The sequence below is a fragment of the Dipteris shenzhenensis genome, chromosome 1 (assembly GCF_047967505.1).
Source record: "Dipteris shenzhenensis isolate YYH24624 ecotype China chromosome 1, Dip_SZ_1.0, whole genome shotgun sequence".
NCBI classification, from domain to species: domain Eukaryota; kingdom Viridiplantae; phylum Streptophyta; class Polypodiopsida; order Gleicheniales; family Dipteridaceae; genus Dipteris; species Dipteris shenzhenensis.
Window position 1 is genome coordinate 69612548 of NC_141596.1, and position 18707 is coordinate 69631254.

Sequence of the window (18707 nt, forward strand, 5' to 3'; positions counted from 1 at the left end):
AGCAGTAGGAAAGGAGGAGGAAGATGAGACTGGAGCAAAAGCCACCAAGGGTCTATTGCTAAGACCTAACCCCATTATTAATGCCAGCTCATGCTATGACCATGGGATCATAACACATTGGTTGTACAGCATTTGATGGCAATTGCTCTTGGGTTTCCATATGTAGTGAGTCAGGACATAGAGCAGCATGCTGCGAGGCAGCCATAATTCTCATCTGGCACCTCACAGTTCTCATCTGGCACCTCACAGACTGAGAGAGCTGATTTCTCTATTATTTTCAGAGCTCTTTATAAAAGGTTCTTTTCTATGGGAAAAAAGAAAAACACACCACTGAGGATTTTGTTATGTTGCCAATTGTGCGTGCGTGCGTGTGTGTGTCCTCATGTGCATACCATTTGAGTGCAGCATGAACTTAGGTACCAGCTTCATGTGCTTAGTCATAAACTGTATGATATGCATGATCTTCACAGCTCTAGGCATATAAGGCAGGCACCTGTATATGCATGAGATAGCTTATGGTCTCAAGGTAATCAGCAGTGTTGATCTAAAGTAAATGATATCAATAATGCAAGGCCTACTTTTTCGCAGTACCAGATCATTCAATCATCCTGTGATTCCTGTTATAAACTGGTTCTCTCTGCAGGGATTTTGGGAGAGACTTAAGGAGAAACTTCAACAGCTCTACTCTACGTTGTGAAGTGCTATAGGGATAGATTGTTATTATCCTCCTCACGTTAATAGCTTTTGTGGGGGACTGTCATAAGGGTGATTTTTGATTGCTGTAAATTTGGAAACATTGGAAACTCGCACATGATTGATGGAGGAAAGCTTCGTGTTTTTATTGCAGGCAATCAACAGTTTGAAAAATGTTGACTCTACGGCAATGCTACAATTTTTACAGCCCATCCTCAACATGCTTCTTCAATTGATAGGTGATGGTGGTGAGACTTTACAGGTCAGTTTTGTAATGTCCAATCCTTGATCAAGAACATGAACCAGATACTTTGTATTTTTCAATGGCCATTATTTGTAAATTTGCTTATTGATTGGAGGGATTGTTCTCTTCACCGTTTCAGGGATAGATTTTAGAATTTTTTTTTGGGGATTTTTGGCTTTTAGCTTTTTATGTTTTAGAATAGAGAGAGAGAGAGAGAGAGAGCACGTTAATTCCAGTTTTTTGGAAGATTTTGTTTTTTGTTTCTTGACTTGCTTGTTTATTTTTGCTTCTTACTTGTGAGTATGCATCTATCCATCTCCATGGCAGTGCGATTATTCCGCTTAGCTTTGCCATTCTGTTGAGGTGTAAGCCTCATTGTAAGCGTATGCGTGATGCCTTTCTCCTTCAAAAATGTCTCAAATTCATGAGACATATACTCTCCCCCTCGATCTGTGCGAAGTGTCTGCACCTTGAGTCCTATCTCATTCTCAACCATAGCCACAAAGTGTTTGAAATGCATAAACACTTCTGATTTTGCCTTGAGACCATAGACCCAAGTGTAGTTGATGAAGTCATATATGAATGTAACAAAATAGAGAGAACCCCCTGAGGTAGGTGTCCTCATGGGACTGCAGACATAACTGTGAATAAGCTCTAATTTCCTTGTAGCTTTCATTGCACCATCCTTCTTGAAGGGAAGTCTATGCATCTTGCTAAGGATGCAACCTTCACATGCATGAGCAGGAGGGGACTCCAAAGGAGGCAATGCATCAACCATGCCATGCCTTTGAAGTGTTATTAAGCTGCCATAGCTCATGTGCTCATACCTGGCATGCCATAACTCCGCATTCTGCATCGCAGCAGTGGGAGTGCTAACTGATAATACAAGATCGGATTTTTTTCCATATAGATCAAGCTAAAAAAGACCCCGATACAAGGTGCCCGACAACATCAAAGCATAGTCATTCTCTCTCTCTCTAACTGCGCACTTGTCATCATAAAAAACAACCTGAAATCCTCCTCTATTGAGTGAGGACATTGAAAGCGAATTCTTCATTATCCCTGGCACATAGAGAACATTTGAAATTCTGAAATCTGTGCCATCAGTGGATGTGAGAATAATGTCTCCCACTCCACACACTGAAAAAGAAGAATTATTTGCACAAGTCACCTTCTTTTTAGTGGGTGGAGGATGTAGAGAAACACTATTCTTGGAAGTGATGTGCTTTGAAGCACCACTGTCAATTTACCAAGTAGGAAGTGTCTCATTGACACTAAGAGAGCCTGCATATGGGTCATCATCATTAGTGGCTGTAGCGAACTACCCATTGAAAAATCTGAAGTGCAAGACAGAAAGGCATATTGCTCTTCCACAAAGTTGCCTGCAACATCTCCCCCATCATGAGAATGTGGAGCTGATGCATTTGACACAACCATACCGGAATCCCTTTTCTTCTCTTTGGCTATGCGCTTCTTGCATTCTCCAATATAATGACCTGGCTTCTTGCCCATAGTAGCAAATATTGTCACAACCTATCAAAGGCTCAAAATGCACTTCAATTATCTTGCAAATGCCCTCCAATGTCACTCAAAATGAGTCCAAAATTGCCTGCAACAGTCCCAAAATGCTTGTACATTGCCAAATTGCATCAGAATGCTAAGAGCGCCAATTTCTTGAGGGGAAATTGCATCCAAAAGAGGGCAAACTGAGCCCAAAAACCCTGCAAAGCTCCGAAATTGCTCTTCCATTGCAAAAGCCGCAATTTCTGGCAAGAAATTGCAACCAGAAGAGGGCAAATTGATTGAAAGCCCCAACTGTTGCAAAAATTGCAATGCGAGTTCAAAAGCCCCAAACTCTTGACAAATCTGCAATCTGCTTGCAATACTTGTACAAGAATGTACAGAAGCCCCATATTTTTGTCCCAAAAAATGCAATGTGCTTGCTAAATATTACTTGCTGCAAAAATAGAAGTACCTGGACCTTGTGTCTGCCGGTGGCTGTACGGACAGCAACGCAGTACGGACGGATGTAGTACAGATTTACGAAACAGTTAGCTACTGTTTGAACGAGAGTTGCCTGCACAATTTTGTACGGATGTATGGTCAACCTTCGTGCGCAGTACGGGCATGTACGGAGGGTAGTACATTGAACAGTTTTGAAGCTGTGTACTACCAAGTAGCCAGCAGGTTGTGCGTATGGCCAAACAGCTCACAGCACGAACGAGCAGTAGGTACGGACAGTCGGCGCCTGTCGTACGGTTCAATGTACGGACATGCACATGTACGGATAATTGACGCATGTACGGTAGATATGCATAGTACGGGTTTGCACGGTACAGTCGCACATGCAGATGTTGGAGCATACGAGACCTGTATGGTAGTACGGCGCTGAGCAACGTGTATGGACATGTGATAGCTGTGTACGGCAGATGGCAGCCTTACAGACTAGGATACAAGGGAAGCATGTTGAGTTCACACAGCAAATCATAAAGGGAATGTAGATATGCTAGAATGGAAGAATGTGGTTAAGAAGAGTGCAACAGCCCCTAAGAAGGAGATCATTTCTGAAGCTCTGGAGGAAGAGAAAAGAAGGAACAACAAGGCTTTAAATGTCTTAGGCAGAGGCTTAACAGTTGGACACACCCCCATGTCAGATGCCAAGATTTTGTTTACCAAATGGGAGTCAACCTCACGTGCACACAAGCAGGCCTAATCAGGCAACTGCAGGAGCTGCATCTCCTAGAGGTCATGATCTGGGAAGTGATGAGTTTATATGAGTCCGTCAGAGAGTGAGTTCGCACTCCTGGGGGCCTATCAGATTGGGTTGAGAGCAGGGTTGAAGCAGCGCTGCCCCCTCTCACTGACTATCTTGGGGCTATACATTGATGAGATCACATCCTTTGTTGATTGCCTAGGAGGAGAGGGCTCCCTTTTGGCTGATTTGATGGTTCAGATACTACTATATGGAGATGACATAGTCCTCATTTCGTCCTCAGCCTTGGAGATGTTCTACGTGAGGGATTGCAGAAACACTTGGAGACATTGGAGATGTTCTATAGAGAGAGAGACCTGACAATCAACCTTGGGAAAACCAAGGTTAGGATCTTCAACACATCCCAAGCAGTGCTTCATCGACATCGACGTTGACATAGTTTCACTTACCCAGGGGAGCCAGTGAAGATAGTGCAGTCCTACATGTACCTAGGGGCAATATAAGCTCTTGTGATAGCTAGTTGTACAAAAGTCTATTTCTGATGCTTCTATCCCTATTCTCCCATCACTCTTTCTTGAAGGCGACTGTGTTCTCATAGCTTCTTTCTGTAATCCAAGCAATCCCAGCACCAGGCTTCTTCCCCACATGATTGCGATTTGTCCGAGAGTATTCCTGCTGTGATTGCGATTCAATTGCTGGCCTCTAGGAGCTGTCCTAGTGCTGCGATTTCATGCCAGGTGACCTTGTTTGCTGCGATTTGTGCTTTTGGCTGTGTGCTATGCGCGGAGGTACCCAAGAAACATTCCCAGAGTACCCAGGGACTATTGCGATTTGATTGGGAAGGTGATCCTTGCTGCCCTTGGTTCTAGCTTTTTGCATTTTTAAGCACTTAGAACTTAGCAAGGGCCTCAGTGAGCCTTTTGTTTCAGCCCACAATGGCTTGTATGGGTTACATATATTTTGTACCTTGTCTCGTAGACCCGCGAGGTCTCTTGAAGATGTTAATACACGTCTCTCTCTCTCTCTTTGTCTATGTCTCTCTCATAGACGAGCCACCACAATGCCGGGTTTCGGATTCTGAGTTCCAGTTCTAGTTCTAGCTCTCTCCTTCCCACTTCAGATAGCGCATGATATGACATGACATACATGATATGATACGACATGTTTTGTTTTCGATTTTGCTTGAGCTATTGAGCTATTTTTTATTTATTTCAGCATAGTATAGTACTCAGCAAGGGCCTTAGCGCCCTTTGCTCAAGCCTTTTGTGGCTTGTATGAGTTTTTTTACCTTTTTTGTGTTTTCCGCACGTTGTCCCATAGGCCCGCGAGGTCTTCCGAGGACGTTAATATTTCTTTCTTTCTTTCTCTCTCTCTCTCCCCCCCCCGGCTGCATGACACCATCCCCTCATCGCATCGTGAGATGACACGACAGATACAAATGCGAGATATCTTTGCATCCTATTGGAGAGCCACCATGGCACCTGGTTATGTATTTTGAATCTTTTGATTACTGGTTCTGAGTTGTGAGTTTTTGAGTTTTTGAGCTTCTTAACTGTGATCATGGTGAATACAAGAAAATCAAAAGCCGGGACAGCCAAGACAGCAACCCTGGCAGTCAAGAAGTCCGTCGCCAATAAGCCACAAAGAGCAGAATTCGAAGCCCACAGGAAGAGAGAAGAAGACAACACCCTCTAATTGAGATGAGGGAAGAGATAAGAAATTGGAAGAGCTTTAACAGATGATTCTCTCTCTTAAGGCAGATATGGAAGCAGATTTTCAGCGAAGGTTTGCAGCCCTGCAAAATACCAAGGGTGGCTCAAGCCAAGGCAAGCAAGAGGCACAAGAACGGGACGTGAACCACAACTCCACGAATCAACCCAAGAGGGAAGTATGAAGACCAGAACCTTTGGCCTTTAAAGGAATTGAGAATATGCTCGAAGATTATGATGATGAGGATCTAGAGGAGCCAGTAGATAAGGTACGAGAGGTAGCACTCTGGAAGGGCCTTAGTGAGCCCTTTACATCAGCCCACAACAACGGCTTGTATGTGTTACTCTTTTGATTGTACTTTCTCTCATAGGGCCGCAAGGCCTCTGAAAGACATAGATCTCTCTCTCTCTCTCTCTCTCACTCTATCTCTCTCTCTGTCTTTTGTCCTGTTTTGTCTCATGGTTGGCCACTTGATGGCCAAGGTGTATGGGTCAGCTCTTGAGATACATGTCAAATAAGCATGCTGAGGACACGGGCATGCAAGCGCTTGCCTAGGTAGGTTATAGATGAGACCGATCCACATTGAACCACATCTTCATCCTTATAGCTATCATAGAAAGCACAACATTGGAATCAGTGAGTATATTGCTGCTTTGTGGACTCTTCAAAGTGGAGTGTGCACCACAAAGGGGAGGTGAGCAACAATCATTGGGGTGAAGTAGGGATGCCCCTTCTTCTCCACTCTCTTTGGTGTTTGCATCGATGAGTTAGCCTACTAGGTAGTCAAGGTTTGATGCTCGGACATACAATAATATATGATGATGATGTGACACTGCTCTTAGACATAATAGAGGGACTAAAAATATGATTGACATCTTTGCGGGTCTTCTATGAGAGTAGAGACATGAAGGTCAAATTGGTTAAAACCAAGGTTATGGTCGTCAACACTGATGAAGCTTTACTTGAACACGAGGCTTTCACACTTGTAGGGGGAATTGGTTGACATAGTTTGCTTCACTATTGAGATTGGAGAGAATGTTTCTAGGCACAGTTGTGGAATGTGCAGGCGAGACACTCCTATCTAATTTCTAAGTCTGACCAAGAGTCGCAAATGCATGTGCTTTTCGGTAGTAGACTTTAGAGAGGATAGGTGGATTAGTTTTGAGAGTGCTATAGGTCATGATGTTGTCCCGTCATTGTTTGGTAGAGGATGTATTCTATACAACATTATGCTACTAGAGTTTGTATTGAGATGCTTAGAGACATATGTCTCCTCCCATATCATTACCATCTCGATCACGTAAGACAGTCGGTATAAAAAGATCAAAGGTTAGCTTTCTCGTCACCTATGCAGCTTGTAACCAAGGGCGATGAGCGGTGTTGGTACACAAGTGTCTACATGTTCTACTCATAAGGCATACCTACCGACCGCTTGCCACCATATTAGTATTCACTAGATGCTCCCTTCTTGTGCTTGACATAACAAGACATTCATCAGGTTAGTAGGGACGATCTATAGTAGGTAGATGCCCATAGGACATGGGTAAGGCACCCCCCCCTCTCCCCTTTCCCGCACGCGGTGGTCACATGGAATGAAAATGGCCTTTTATATAGAACATGTTCTCCATATTAGCGACGAGAGCTTATCTAGGCACCAAGGAATCTACAAATTGATGTGGGACATGAGATTGATGCAACACTACATCCTAGATATTTGAGGCTCTGTATTATTTGCGACACACAAGAGGTGGAGACTAAGGAGCATGTTTTGATGAGATGCCGCAGATACACGAGGTATGGGTCTTTCCACCCATGGGTACATAGACATGGGCAGAGTCATTAATTATTGAGACCAGAGATGCATAACTTTATTCATACACTAGGGTACCCTAGTTCCGCCATGAGACCCTGCCCTTTATAGCGGGAACCACATACTTCGTTGTCATAGTAGAAGATGTACTTGGGAGATGAGGAATCATGGCTGGACTTCAAGATATGCTAAGTAAGCAAGAGAAGTTGTGTCTGCTGCATCGTCTCATGTTATGGCGGGGGGGCAATCTCAGAAAGATATATCAACCTCCATGGAAGGCCTCACGGGCCTTTGGGACAAAGTACACCGGAATAATTTGAAACTCATACAAGCCTTAGAGGGATGAAGCAAACGGTGAGCTGCTAAACTAAGCATAGCTAAACCTCAAAAAACTAAGATGAAATTGGAGGTGAGCGATTGGTGCTGAATCAGAAATCGAAACCTGGCACTGTAGTATCTCTCCGATGGGATGCGAAGAACTCTTGGACTGTATATGTCGAGCTTTCTCCGTCGGAGGGCGTGTTCTTCTCGACCTTTGCATCCAATGGGCTATGTTAAGAGTGCCTCCTTGTCTCGGGCGATCTCCTCTTAGGAGGGCAGAAGTAGCCTAGACCTCGATCGTGTGTGCCCTGGTCAATCTTCGTGTTAAGGTTGGACTAAGCGTTCCATGCTCTGCAGTATCCTATCATGTCTCTTGAGACTGATCCATAGCTCTCGTAAGTGAGTTAACTCCTCCACCTCACTGTGTCATGGAGTCGACTCGAAAGCATAGAAGTCTGACACGTCACTGTGCTCGGTTTGCTCATGGTACTGTATCTACTTGCTGTCTCTGTGCCGTCGCATCTTAATTAGATAAGCCCAATGCAAGCTTGGTCTTGGAAGTAGAGCAATCGTGAGAGTGGACCAAAATGGCTCCCCTCCTGAAAAGAGGCAATGGTATCTCCATTGAATCTGGTAGTAGGCTGGGCAGACACTGGTGTGGTCACTCTGCGTCGCATGTGGTATGTGCCCTCTCATCTGGTAGCATCTTGGCTGTAGCTCTCACTTGTAACCCATGATTCCCTCATCTCATCTAGCTCCTCCTCAACCTCCCTTGGAGTTGACTCAGATGCATTTTAGTCTGTGACGCTTGTCTGTGCTCGGCTGACCTCAGTGTGTTGTGGCATCACCCCTTGTAGCTCTCTGGTCTGTTGCACTAGTGCATCTCTGTGTTGTCTCATCTAAATCAGGCAGAGCCCAACGCAAATCTAGTCGGGAAAATGGATCGGCCGTGTAAGCGGACCAAACCCATGCCCATCCTGAAAGAGGTAGTGGTACTATGCCCAGATCTCATACTAGACTGGATAGACACATAGAAAATGCTCCTCTGTGGATCCTCTTCTCTCTGGGTATGCACAAACACATAGAAAATGCTCCTGTGTCTCGACCTCAACGTGCATAGTCTGCAGTTCCTCTGCTCTTTGGGTATGTTTGTAGGTCTCCTTGTCTCAATCCTCAGCTGATAAGATGAAACTTGTAACTGTTTGATAGCAATGCATGCGAGACTCTCCTATCCTCGAGGTATTGATGTATGATGATGAGACCATACTCCGAGATCCCCAAGAAGTGGTCATGGTAGAATTGGATCTTGGTGGTGAGCTGGTGATCTCCCTCCCAAGCCTAGGACCTATGGAGTTGGAGGAGGTCCAACCTCCAACCATATCATACAGTTAATCTCATCTCATGGGATCAACTTTTGCGGTGCATCCATGCTGTACTGAAAGGGGGGAAAGTGTGCCCATCTGAATACCGTGGATATGGAACCATGTGGACACCCGTGGATACCATGCCGTATCAACACTGCTCTCTGCTAGTTGTTTGGATGACTCTACTGCTAGTCTCGGTAATCTCCACTGGGATAAGGCCCAAAGTCTGTGGAAAAATCTCATTGTTTGAAAGATGGCATCAACCTGGAGAGGGGTGATGGCGAAATTTGCTTGTATGATCTGATGGGAGACCGAAGGCTCACTTCGAATCATCCTGGATCCTATAGTCACTTGTAGCCTCTCAAATCTGTTCCTCTTTGTCGTTGACAGGTCACTCCTCTAGAAAGGTGTTACAGACATGGCAGTCGCTCTCACCAGAGTGTTGAAAAGCTAGCCCTTTGTCGGGGGATCTTGGAAGTCCGCCTCGAAGTACTGCCTCTCTAGTCGGGCCAGAGCACACGGGCCTCGTGTGAGTCGTGCTCTAGCTACGTGGGTCATCGTAAAGATTGGTCCTATGAACACTGCCTTGCCCCCAAATACGTGTATGATTGCACTATCTCCACTGGCTTACCTCAATATGCAAAACTATGTCGATGGAGCAGTGCTCATGAGGTGTTCAAGATCATAACCTTGGTCTTCCCAAGATTAACAGTCAAGTCTCTCTCTCAGAACATCTCCAGAGTCTCCATATGTTTTTGCAATCCCTGTGCTAAGGAGATGAGGACTATGCGATCTGCGTCCATCAAGTCAGCCAGAAGTGAACCCTCTCCTCCTAGGCGGTCTGCGAAGGATGTAATCTCATCGATATAGAGCTAAAAAAGAGTCGATGAGAGGGGGCAGCCTTGCTTATCTCCAATAGTGCTCTCAATCTAGTCTGATAGACCTTTTGGGGCACGTACACTCCCTTTGACAGACTTATATAGGCTCATCACCCCCCTAAACATAACCTTTTAGAGAGAGAGAGAGAGAGAGAGAGAGAGAGAGAGAGAGAGAGAGAGGGAGAGAGAGAGAGAAGAAAGAAATTTTATTAGTGTCTTCGGAAGACCGATGGGTCTATGAGACTGAAAGAAAACCTGATATAAATCACAGTAAGGGTGGAGCTACTGAAACGAGCATCATCACTTGTGCTGAACCCTAAGTCTGATCATACATAATCAAATACATCTGGATGTAACAATGAAAAGAAAAGGACTGGAGCGGAGCGGAATCCTCCGTATGTCATGTCGCCCTGGCTAGTGCATAGCCGGTGATGGGACGTTGGCGCCTGTCAAGGGGTGCCATGCGTCTCGGTCTCCTGGACGATGCTCGACACAAGACTAGAGCCACCATGACTCCCGTGGGACGTATCCCAGGTCTAAACAATGACGGGAGGTCTCCCAGAGTGATCTGTGTGTCCCCTCGATATCTCGTGTGTCGTGCTGCGGTCGTCGGGTCGGGGTCTCTGTCACGTCTGCGGCTAGAGACTGGACGATCAATGTCACTCGATGGGAAGAACTCTGTGATCTTGCTCTGAGAGGTGTCTGATGATGTGGCCAAGCCCTGTCGCCTGAGTAGGTACTCTCTGTGTCGGACCCCCTCGTGAATGAAGGCTGCGAGGCATCTTTGATCTGGGTAGGCGAGGAATCTGGAAAGGAGCTCGGAGCCGTCTCTGAAGAGGCAGTGGTAGCGACCTCGGATCTCGTAGTACATTGGAATTTGGGCACCTAAAAATAAAATGCTCATTCGACTCAACCTCCTAACCGTCGCACAATATGCATAAGCGATTCTCCCTAGGAATCGCCTCTGCTCTGCCGCTCTCTATGCGGAGGCGGTGTGATGATACCCGAAACTATCCGATGGAGATCCGTAGTGAGTGAGGCATATGAAGCTCAGTGTACCCCTGTGGTGTGATGAATCCCTCCTCCGAAATACGAAGACAGTAATCTCTGTAGAAACTCAGCTTCACTGGAAGCTCCCTCGGCTCCCAACTAGGTCCTAAAGGTGTGTAGCTGTAGGAGGTCCTCTCGAATGACCTGGTTAGTGTGTGGCCCAATCGGGATGGTGGGTGGGAGTACGGGAGGGGTATCTAAACTGTATTGAAAAGGAGGTATCCTATCGATGTGGAACCCTAGTCTCGCAAACCATTTGTGAGTCAGTGCATACCAGCATTGCTTGTCTCCCTCTGCTGCCAACCTCATGGAGGAATCAAGAGCCAACCATGGCAACCTCTGTCTCCCTGATGTGCAGTCCCCATATGATCTAACCCGGTGTAGATATGTGATGGTCTGAAAGGCTGCATCTAGCTGGAGTGGAGAAGCACCAAACTCGTCCTGAATGATGTGATGTGGTATAGACGGTTTCGAGAGAAGGGGAGGGGGGGGGGGGGGAGTGAGGCCTCGCGGGCCTATGGGGCAATTTGAAGTTTTTGCCCGCAAAAAAAAAAAGAAGGAAGTGCCAATGTTAAATTGACTATTTCAATGAAAGAACCAAGAGAAGGAAACAAAGGTGGGAAGCTGAAAAGTTACTATTCAGCCGGCGTGAGGATTCACCAACAATGCTAATAATCTCTCGAGTAGGTGAGGGGAAGTCAGAATACGTTCTAACCGTCATTCTATCTTGAAATGTAACATGTATATGTTCTTAAGCCATGGGCCATGTTTTTATTGTTGGATCTCCAATTGCTAGATAGGGTGCATTGCAAATATTGAAGTTTTGGAAGATTTTAATAAAGTATTCTGTTTCATTACAACGGTTTGCGTATTTTTGAAGTAATTATGAGGAGGGCGGAGATAGATCGGACCTCGATTGTGCTATCATGTCGTCTCTCTCCACTGATCCATAGTGCTCGTTGGTTAGGTGACGACTCCACCTAATTGTGTCCTGGAGCGGGGCTCAATAGCATAGAAGTCTGTGACACATCGCTGTGCTGGGTTTGCCGCCAAAGCCTGTGATGATGTGCCTGTCTAGTATTGTTTGATCTATCGTATTAGTGAATCTCTGTCCCGTGTCATCTGAATCAGATAGAGCCGTATGCAGACCTTGTCCTGGAAATGGATCAGTCGTTAGAGTGGACCAAAGCTGTGTCTCTCTTGATAAAGACAATGGTAGACTTGGCATACGCATAATGCTCCTCTGTCTTAAGAAGACCGTGATGTATGCAACTGGAGGAGGTCTAACCGTATGATAGGGTTAATATGATCTTGAGGGATCGACTCCTGAGGTGCATCCATGTTGTACTGGAAGGGGGGAAGCCGGTCCATTTGTATACCGTAACTGGCAAACCATGTGGATACAGGTGCATACCAAACTGCGTCGGTCGCACTCTCTGCTAAGCGTATGGATGACTCTAGTGCTTGCCTCAGCAGTCTCCAGCAATGTAAGGCCCATAACTTATGGGGAGAGAGAGAGAGAGAGAGAGAGAGAGAGAGAGAGAGAGATGATATATTTGTATTAAAGTCCATGTGAGACCCTTTAGCTCTATGGGACTGGTGATCACTATTAACTAGTAGTGATCTTTTACATCTAGTGAAGGAAAATATTACAGACTTGCCATATAGTATTGGTTGAGCTAGCTTGTGTACTAGTCCGAATACCTTATTTTACGTAGTGCGGTCAGCGGTGTTCCAAGGCTTGGTTGAGGTAGCTCCCTTGCTGCTATGCTGGCTGCTCCTACAGTTTTTTCAGGTTGCTTAGCTGCCACCATAGCTTTCACTGATGTATGCATAGGCTCGATACCTTAAAAGTACATACTACTCAGTTTATATCATCTTTGATGGGGTAGATTTTGCAGATTCTTTCCTTTCTTAGGACCTTAGGTCTCCACATCATCTGAGCTGGTTCTCATTTTGTAACTAAGATGCCTTTATTGAAATGTCTTCCCTGAGCATTCCATAGCTGTCCATTGGACTAATTTTGTCTTTGTAGAGGATAACCCTCAAGCAAAGAACAACGCTTGCAGGAATATGATATTGAGCATGGTGGAAGTAGCAATAAGAACAAAGATGACTCGTGATTTTGACGGCTCAAGTGGCAAGGCAATAAAGTCTGGCCCCACCATCGGGTAAAAATATTCCTAACGTTCCACAAGCTAGAAGATCGACCGGGGAAAAACTTTACTGTTAAGGGGTTGAAAACAAAGACCTGGCAGAGGTGGTGGAGTTGAAGGTGGTGGAAATCCTAGAAGGAGACACTGCAGGAAACCCGGAATGAGAGCACTGTTCGAGATGAGGAAATACAGAAGAGTGTCAAGCCTCTGATTGTGATGATCCATCCACAATTGGTTGTGCTAGCTCTGTTAATACTTTCTGATATAGACGCTGGAGCTTTTCTAGTCTTTCCCATAATCTCGTCCGTGGAAGTATGTCGAAGGCTTTCTTGAAATCTACAAAACAACTGCTCTGCATCCTTCTGATGCTATGGTCCACTGTTGAATGCCGGGGGTGGAATCTTGCTTGGGATGGTACTGGACCCCTTGTGTCTCTGCCTATTTGCTGATTTCTGCTCAAGAAAAGTGCCATACAAATGGGCCATTAGGCTGTTCACCATGATTGTGCAGTAGGTTTTTGCCATTTTGCTGTCCCACCCTTGTGGATTGGTACAATTCTGCTGGATTGCCATTCTTGGAAAACCCACAGAGAGAGAGAGAGAGAGTGAGAGAGAGAGAGAGAGAGAGAGATGAGAATGAAATTGCTTGATTGTTAATGTTTTTGCACTTGGGAAATTTATCTCAGGTTGCTGCTTTTCGCACAATGGTGAACATTTTAACTAGGTAAGCTTCACAGAGTTGTGCAGATAAGTGTCAAAGAATGGATCACTGTTTAAGAGCTACTAGTTTGAATCTGGTGTCAGATGCTATGCCTGTTTGATGGTGTATGTATTGCTTTTATTTGTGCTTTGTCCAATTTTAGTGTTTTTCAAGCTTTATATGGCTCCCACACGTCTGACAAGCTCAGAAACTGGTTGTTTTGTTGAGTGGAATAAGAACTATGCATATGTTGAGAGCTTGTAATTGTGAGATTACTTACACGTGCACACAATGCGCAGTGAAATAAGGCTTAGACCAATTCATGGAAAACAGGTGTGTTTTAGAATTCAGGGAGTCGGACATATAGAATTTGGACAATATAATTTACTTCTTTTTTAGTAGGACAAATTCTCCATAATCGGAGGAGTGAAAAAAGAAGCTCACTCCTTTAAGGGAAGATTTTGACGATGTTCAAAGCAAAGATATCGGAGGACTTTAAAGTGAGGGATGCTTCTTAGGGAAAGGGATGCTTCTTGCAGAGGCATTAATATACATACATGGAAAGCATTTGGCGACAAATTAAATTCAAACCTATAGAGAATCTCACTCATCTGTTTCGTGATTATTTAAGAACTGAAGACTCAATTCATATCACCATGCTGTAGAGCAAACTGGAAGTGCTATAGAAAGAACTTTATGATGTGAAATTAGCCAAGTCTGTAAGTGGTTCTGCGTCAAATCTCAAAACTAGGTGAACCTTTGTACACAGAGGATGAGCAGCAAACTTCTAGGGAACAGAGGTTGTGAGTGCTTCAGATCCTAAATCTGTTCCCTCTTTCAGCCCTTCTCTCCTCAGCTTCTCCCTGCCTCTCTCAGCTCTATCCCTTCCTGTCTCCTCCCTTCAGCCTCTTCCTTCTCCTTCCTTGCAGCATTTTAGTCGGACGGAGTTCAACTATGTTCGCGTCGGCCTTTCCACCTCGATTGACGATGGCTCTGCCTTCAACCAATCCTCGCCCGCTTCCACCGGCCGCAAAAACCATAATTTTCTCAAAAGACGAGCTGTAGCAGCTCAAAAAAGATACAGAGCAGGAGAGCTCGACTTCGCTCTTTGCTGCATCCATGGGTCCCACCCTTCCGCTCTACCTGGAGACCTCGCAAGGCACATCTGAGATGTTCGTCTGCTTGGGCGAGGTTTCTTCCAGATTGTTTTTGACTCCTCGGAGGTAGCACGTGAGTGCTTCAGGCTAGTCTGCTAGCACTGGGCTCCAAGAGGATTTTTCTGACCCCTCTTTCACTTGGGTTTGATCCTGTCGAGGAAGACAGCCGGACGACATCACTCTTCATCAGATTTCCAGGCCTTCCTCAGGTGTATCATCGACTGCTGCATTCCATTGGAGCCTCCTTTGGAGTGGTTATTGAGATCCCCCCTCTCCTTGAGATGCCTACTACAGCAGCAGAGGCAGTCAGGTCCTATGGGGTACCGCGTGTTGGGTCATTGTCTCTGACCCTAACATCTTGGATGACCACATTATGCTTCAGCATCCAAAGGGCTCCTTCAGATATAGAGTCGAGATTGCAGGGAGACAGGATCAGTGTAGGATTTGCAGGACCCTTGGGCACTTTGTTAGAGATTGCCCAAGGAAAAAGAAAAGACCCGAAAGGTCCACGGGTGCACCTCATAGCTTCAGCCGACCTGGACCTTCCTCACGATCAATTCCTACCGCTTCACGCGTTGCTAGACCGGCTTCACATTCATGATCATCAGCCTCACGTCCTGGTACTTTTACGTATGGACAAGACAGTCAGCACGTCTTGCTTCGGTCGTCCCTCGTTGGGTGCCTCTTAGAGTTGGTCAGCCAGTACCTCAGGCTACCACTCACGGGGACGTGGACCCATCTCTTCAGGCGGGAGACATCCTTGTCCTGGTTCCATGTGCAGATGAGACTGCTCCTGATCATGTTCAGATACATGAGCGCTCACTTAGGGAGAACCTTTCTGTAGCAGAGATCCGTGCTTTACTTGAAAACAATGCCAAAGTTGTGGTTGAGGTCATGTAGTTTCATCATGCAGCAGCACCCTCCTCCTTCTCTTGCACATCTGTCTACACTTGACAGAGGTAAGGGGGTTATTGGTTCCACTCCTCCTTTCGTAGGGCTCCTTCGCACTCCTGCGCCAGAGGTACTTCGCATGAATTTATTTTTAGTTCTGGCAGACTTGGCTGAGTTTGAGGCAGAGGAGTTTGTACCCTCCATGCTCGGGGAGCACATCTTCTAGACATTTGTGGTCAGAGTTTCTCCCTCAGCAGGGGGGGTGTGCTTTTCTCAGTGGACTTCCCTGCTTTTGATAGGAGGAATTTTTTGCGGGAGAGGGCTTTCTTTGCTACCAGGTTGGGTAGATCTTCCATCCGGCCTCCTCCTCTCGCAGATGAGGATTGTCAGTTGGAATGTTAAGGGCCTCAGGGGTGTACCTCATTGCCGCTGCAGGCAGTTGATTCGTAACCAACTTTATCCAGGTGTTACTGGGGGTCCCATGGACATTCTGATGATTCAGGAACACAAATTGGATGCTAGGGATTGTTCGAAGTCGGGTAAGCTTCTTTCAGGCCACACTTTTTGGTCACCCTCCTTGGGCACCAGGGGAGGTACTTGCATTTCTGTTTCTTCTTCTATACTCCTCTTGGTGATTGGACACGGGATCATAGTCTCTTCCAGAGATCAGTAGATTATACTTTTGATTGATGGGCATAAGGTTGGTCTCTTAAACCTTTATGCACGCAATTCCAGAGGGGATCGTGTTCTTTTTTGGAAGGAACTGCTCTATTGGTCACATATTGCCAGGTGCTTGGATTATAGGGGGCGATTTCAACATGGTTGAAATGCCCTCAGACAAAAGGGGTGGTAGGGAAGGTGGCATTCACTCCCTTATAGGGGGCGATTTCAACATGATTGAAATGCTCTCAGACAAAAGGGGTGGTAGGGAAGGTGGCATTCACTCCCTAGAGAGAGCAGCGTGGGATGCCTTCCTTTTTCAGTACAGTGGCAGGGATGCTTGGCAAGATGATGCTTTTCACACTCAGCCTTATTCTCTCCTGTTTTCTTGGTCGAACAGGAGATTGCATATACCTTACATGCACGGATCGATATATTTTATATGGATGATTGGGCTCTTGACAGAGGTGGTACTGTTTGCATTGCAGATGGGGTGTCCACTTTGGATCATTTTCGAGTGATTTTGTTGGTCTTAGATCCCCCAGATAGGGGCCGCTCTGCCATGTTAGGATTCTAGATTCTTTCTATGTAGAGGAGGGCCTTACAGAGACAGTGTAGAGGACCTGGGTATCTCTTTTGCAGGATGGGCAGCTTTCTCCTTCAAACTTAGCAGCAGCCCTCTGTGATATTAGTGACTTTTATCTTTCAGTTGCTCGTATCAAAAGGGGTGAGATCCTCACGTGTGAGATAGGTATCCGTCAGCAGTTGGCTATCCTCGAGAGGGAGGAGCAGAAGAGGCCTATAGATGCTTGGATTCAGGAGCGCCTTGCTGCAGTAAGGGCTCAACAGCAATCACTTTTAGATTAGAGAGTAGAGTATGCCGTTCACGCTAGAGAGTTATTTTGGACACAGAAGGGAGGTAGGGTCAACAAGCAGTTCTTCTCTACTCTTGGCCCTAGACATAGTAGGGAGAGCGTCTCACAACTTGTTGACTGAGGCGGAGTTCTTCTGACACATCTAGATTCCGTCTTGCAGGTTGCCACCGATTTCTATGCCTCCCTTCTTACAACAGATCTAGACACTGAGGCCACATATGATGCTAGAGTGGTTATTTGGCGACACTTACCTAGGTTGGTGACAGGGGATATGACTGTTTCACTTGATGCACCGTTCACCAACATAGAGTTCAGGACTGCTCTCTCTGCCCTTCACAAGGGCAAGTGTCCCGATTCAGATGGACTTAACCCCTTATTTTTTAATTCTTTTTGGGGATCAGATTGGGGATCACATTACCTCAGTCCTGCAGGGTGTATGGGACTCGGGTGAGATGCCAGTTGGACTCACTTACAGAGGGCCTCATTCATTTGATTCCGAAAGGGGGTTGCAGGAATTTAGTGTCTCAGTGGAGACCGATTACCTTGCTGGGTACCTTGTACAAAATCCTAGCTAAAGCTATTAGCCTTTGTCTACAGCCCTTTCTACCACATCTTATCCATGATACACAGACGGGTTTTGTGCATGGCAGGAGCATCTTTGATAACATCTTCTCATTTTGGGAGGCTTCGGATTGGGCCATGCATAATGGCTAGAGGTTGGCCATTCTACTCTTGGACTTTGAGAAAGCTTATGACAGGGTAGACTGGGGCTTTCTGGAGGGCACACTTACTCGTTTTGGCTTCTCAGATGCATGGATCAGAGGGGTGTCAGCCCTCTACAGATCAGCCCACAGCCAGGTTCTTATTGGTGGAGTCAGGGGAGACATGTTTGAGATTGCCAGATCAGTCCGTCAGGGATGTCCCCTAGCCTCCTTTTTATTCCTTTCTGTGGCTGAGGCTATGAGCTATTACATTAGAGCTCAAGCTGGAATTGTAGGGCTCATGCTTCCTTTGAGGTAGGAGGATGAGCTCTTAGACAGTGAGTTGGCAGATGACACGGCTGTATTTTTGGATGCCACTCCACAGACACTGACTTCATTCAGGACATCATTGGATTTGTTTTGCATTGCGGCAGGTGCACACATTAATTGGAACAAATCCAATGGCTTTTGGATCAGTGATGAGGACACTCCAGTTTGATGGATTGACATAGGGTTCACTTGGATTCAGAGGGGAGTCTCCATCAGATATCTGGGATGTCAGGTTGGATTGGGCATCTCTCCGGCACAGTAGTTCGCTCCCGTGTCTGGGAGTATCAGGAGGAAACTCATCTTTTGGAGTTCAGCCATACTTGACCTTGCATCTAGAGTTGTGCTTGTGAACCAGGTATTGTTGGCCACTGCTTGGTTTGTTTGCTCATGTTGGTGCAGATCTAGAGGTTGTATCGCTCAGCTCATGAGACCTATCTGGAACTTCCTATGGAGCG

General features: G+C 45.9%; 1 protein-coding gene across 4 annotated transcripts in view; it reads left to right on the forward strand.

Moving 5' to 3' along the window:
* Positions 1-18707, forward strand: part of SPK1 (guanyl-nucleotide exchange factor) — a 207756-nt gene that overhangs the window by 83189 nt on the left and 105860 nt on the right. For all 4 annotated transcript variants that reach the window (XM_087377784.1, XM_087377788.1, XM_087377778.1 and 1 more), the window contains exons 16-17: positions 848-955; positions 13625-13662. In XM_087377784.1, coding sequence (XP_087233910.1) covers positions 848-955; positions 13625-13662 — 146 coding nt within the window. The remainder of the gene's footprint in view (positions 1-847; positions 956-13624; positions 13663-18707) is intronic.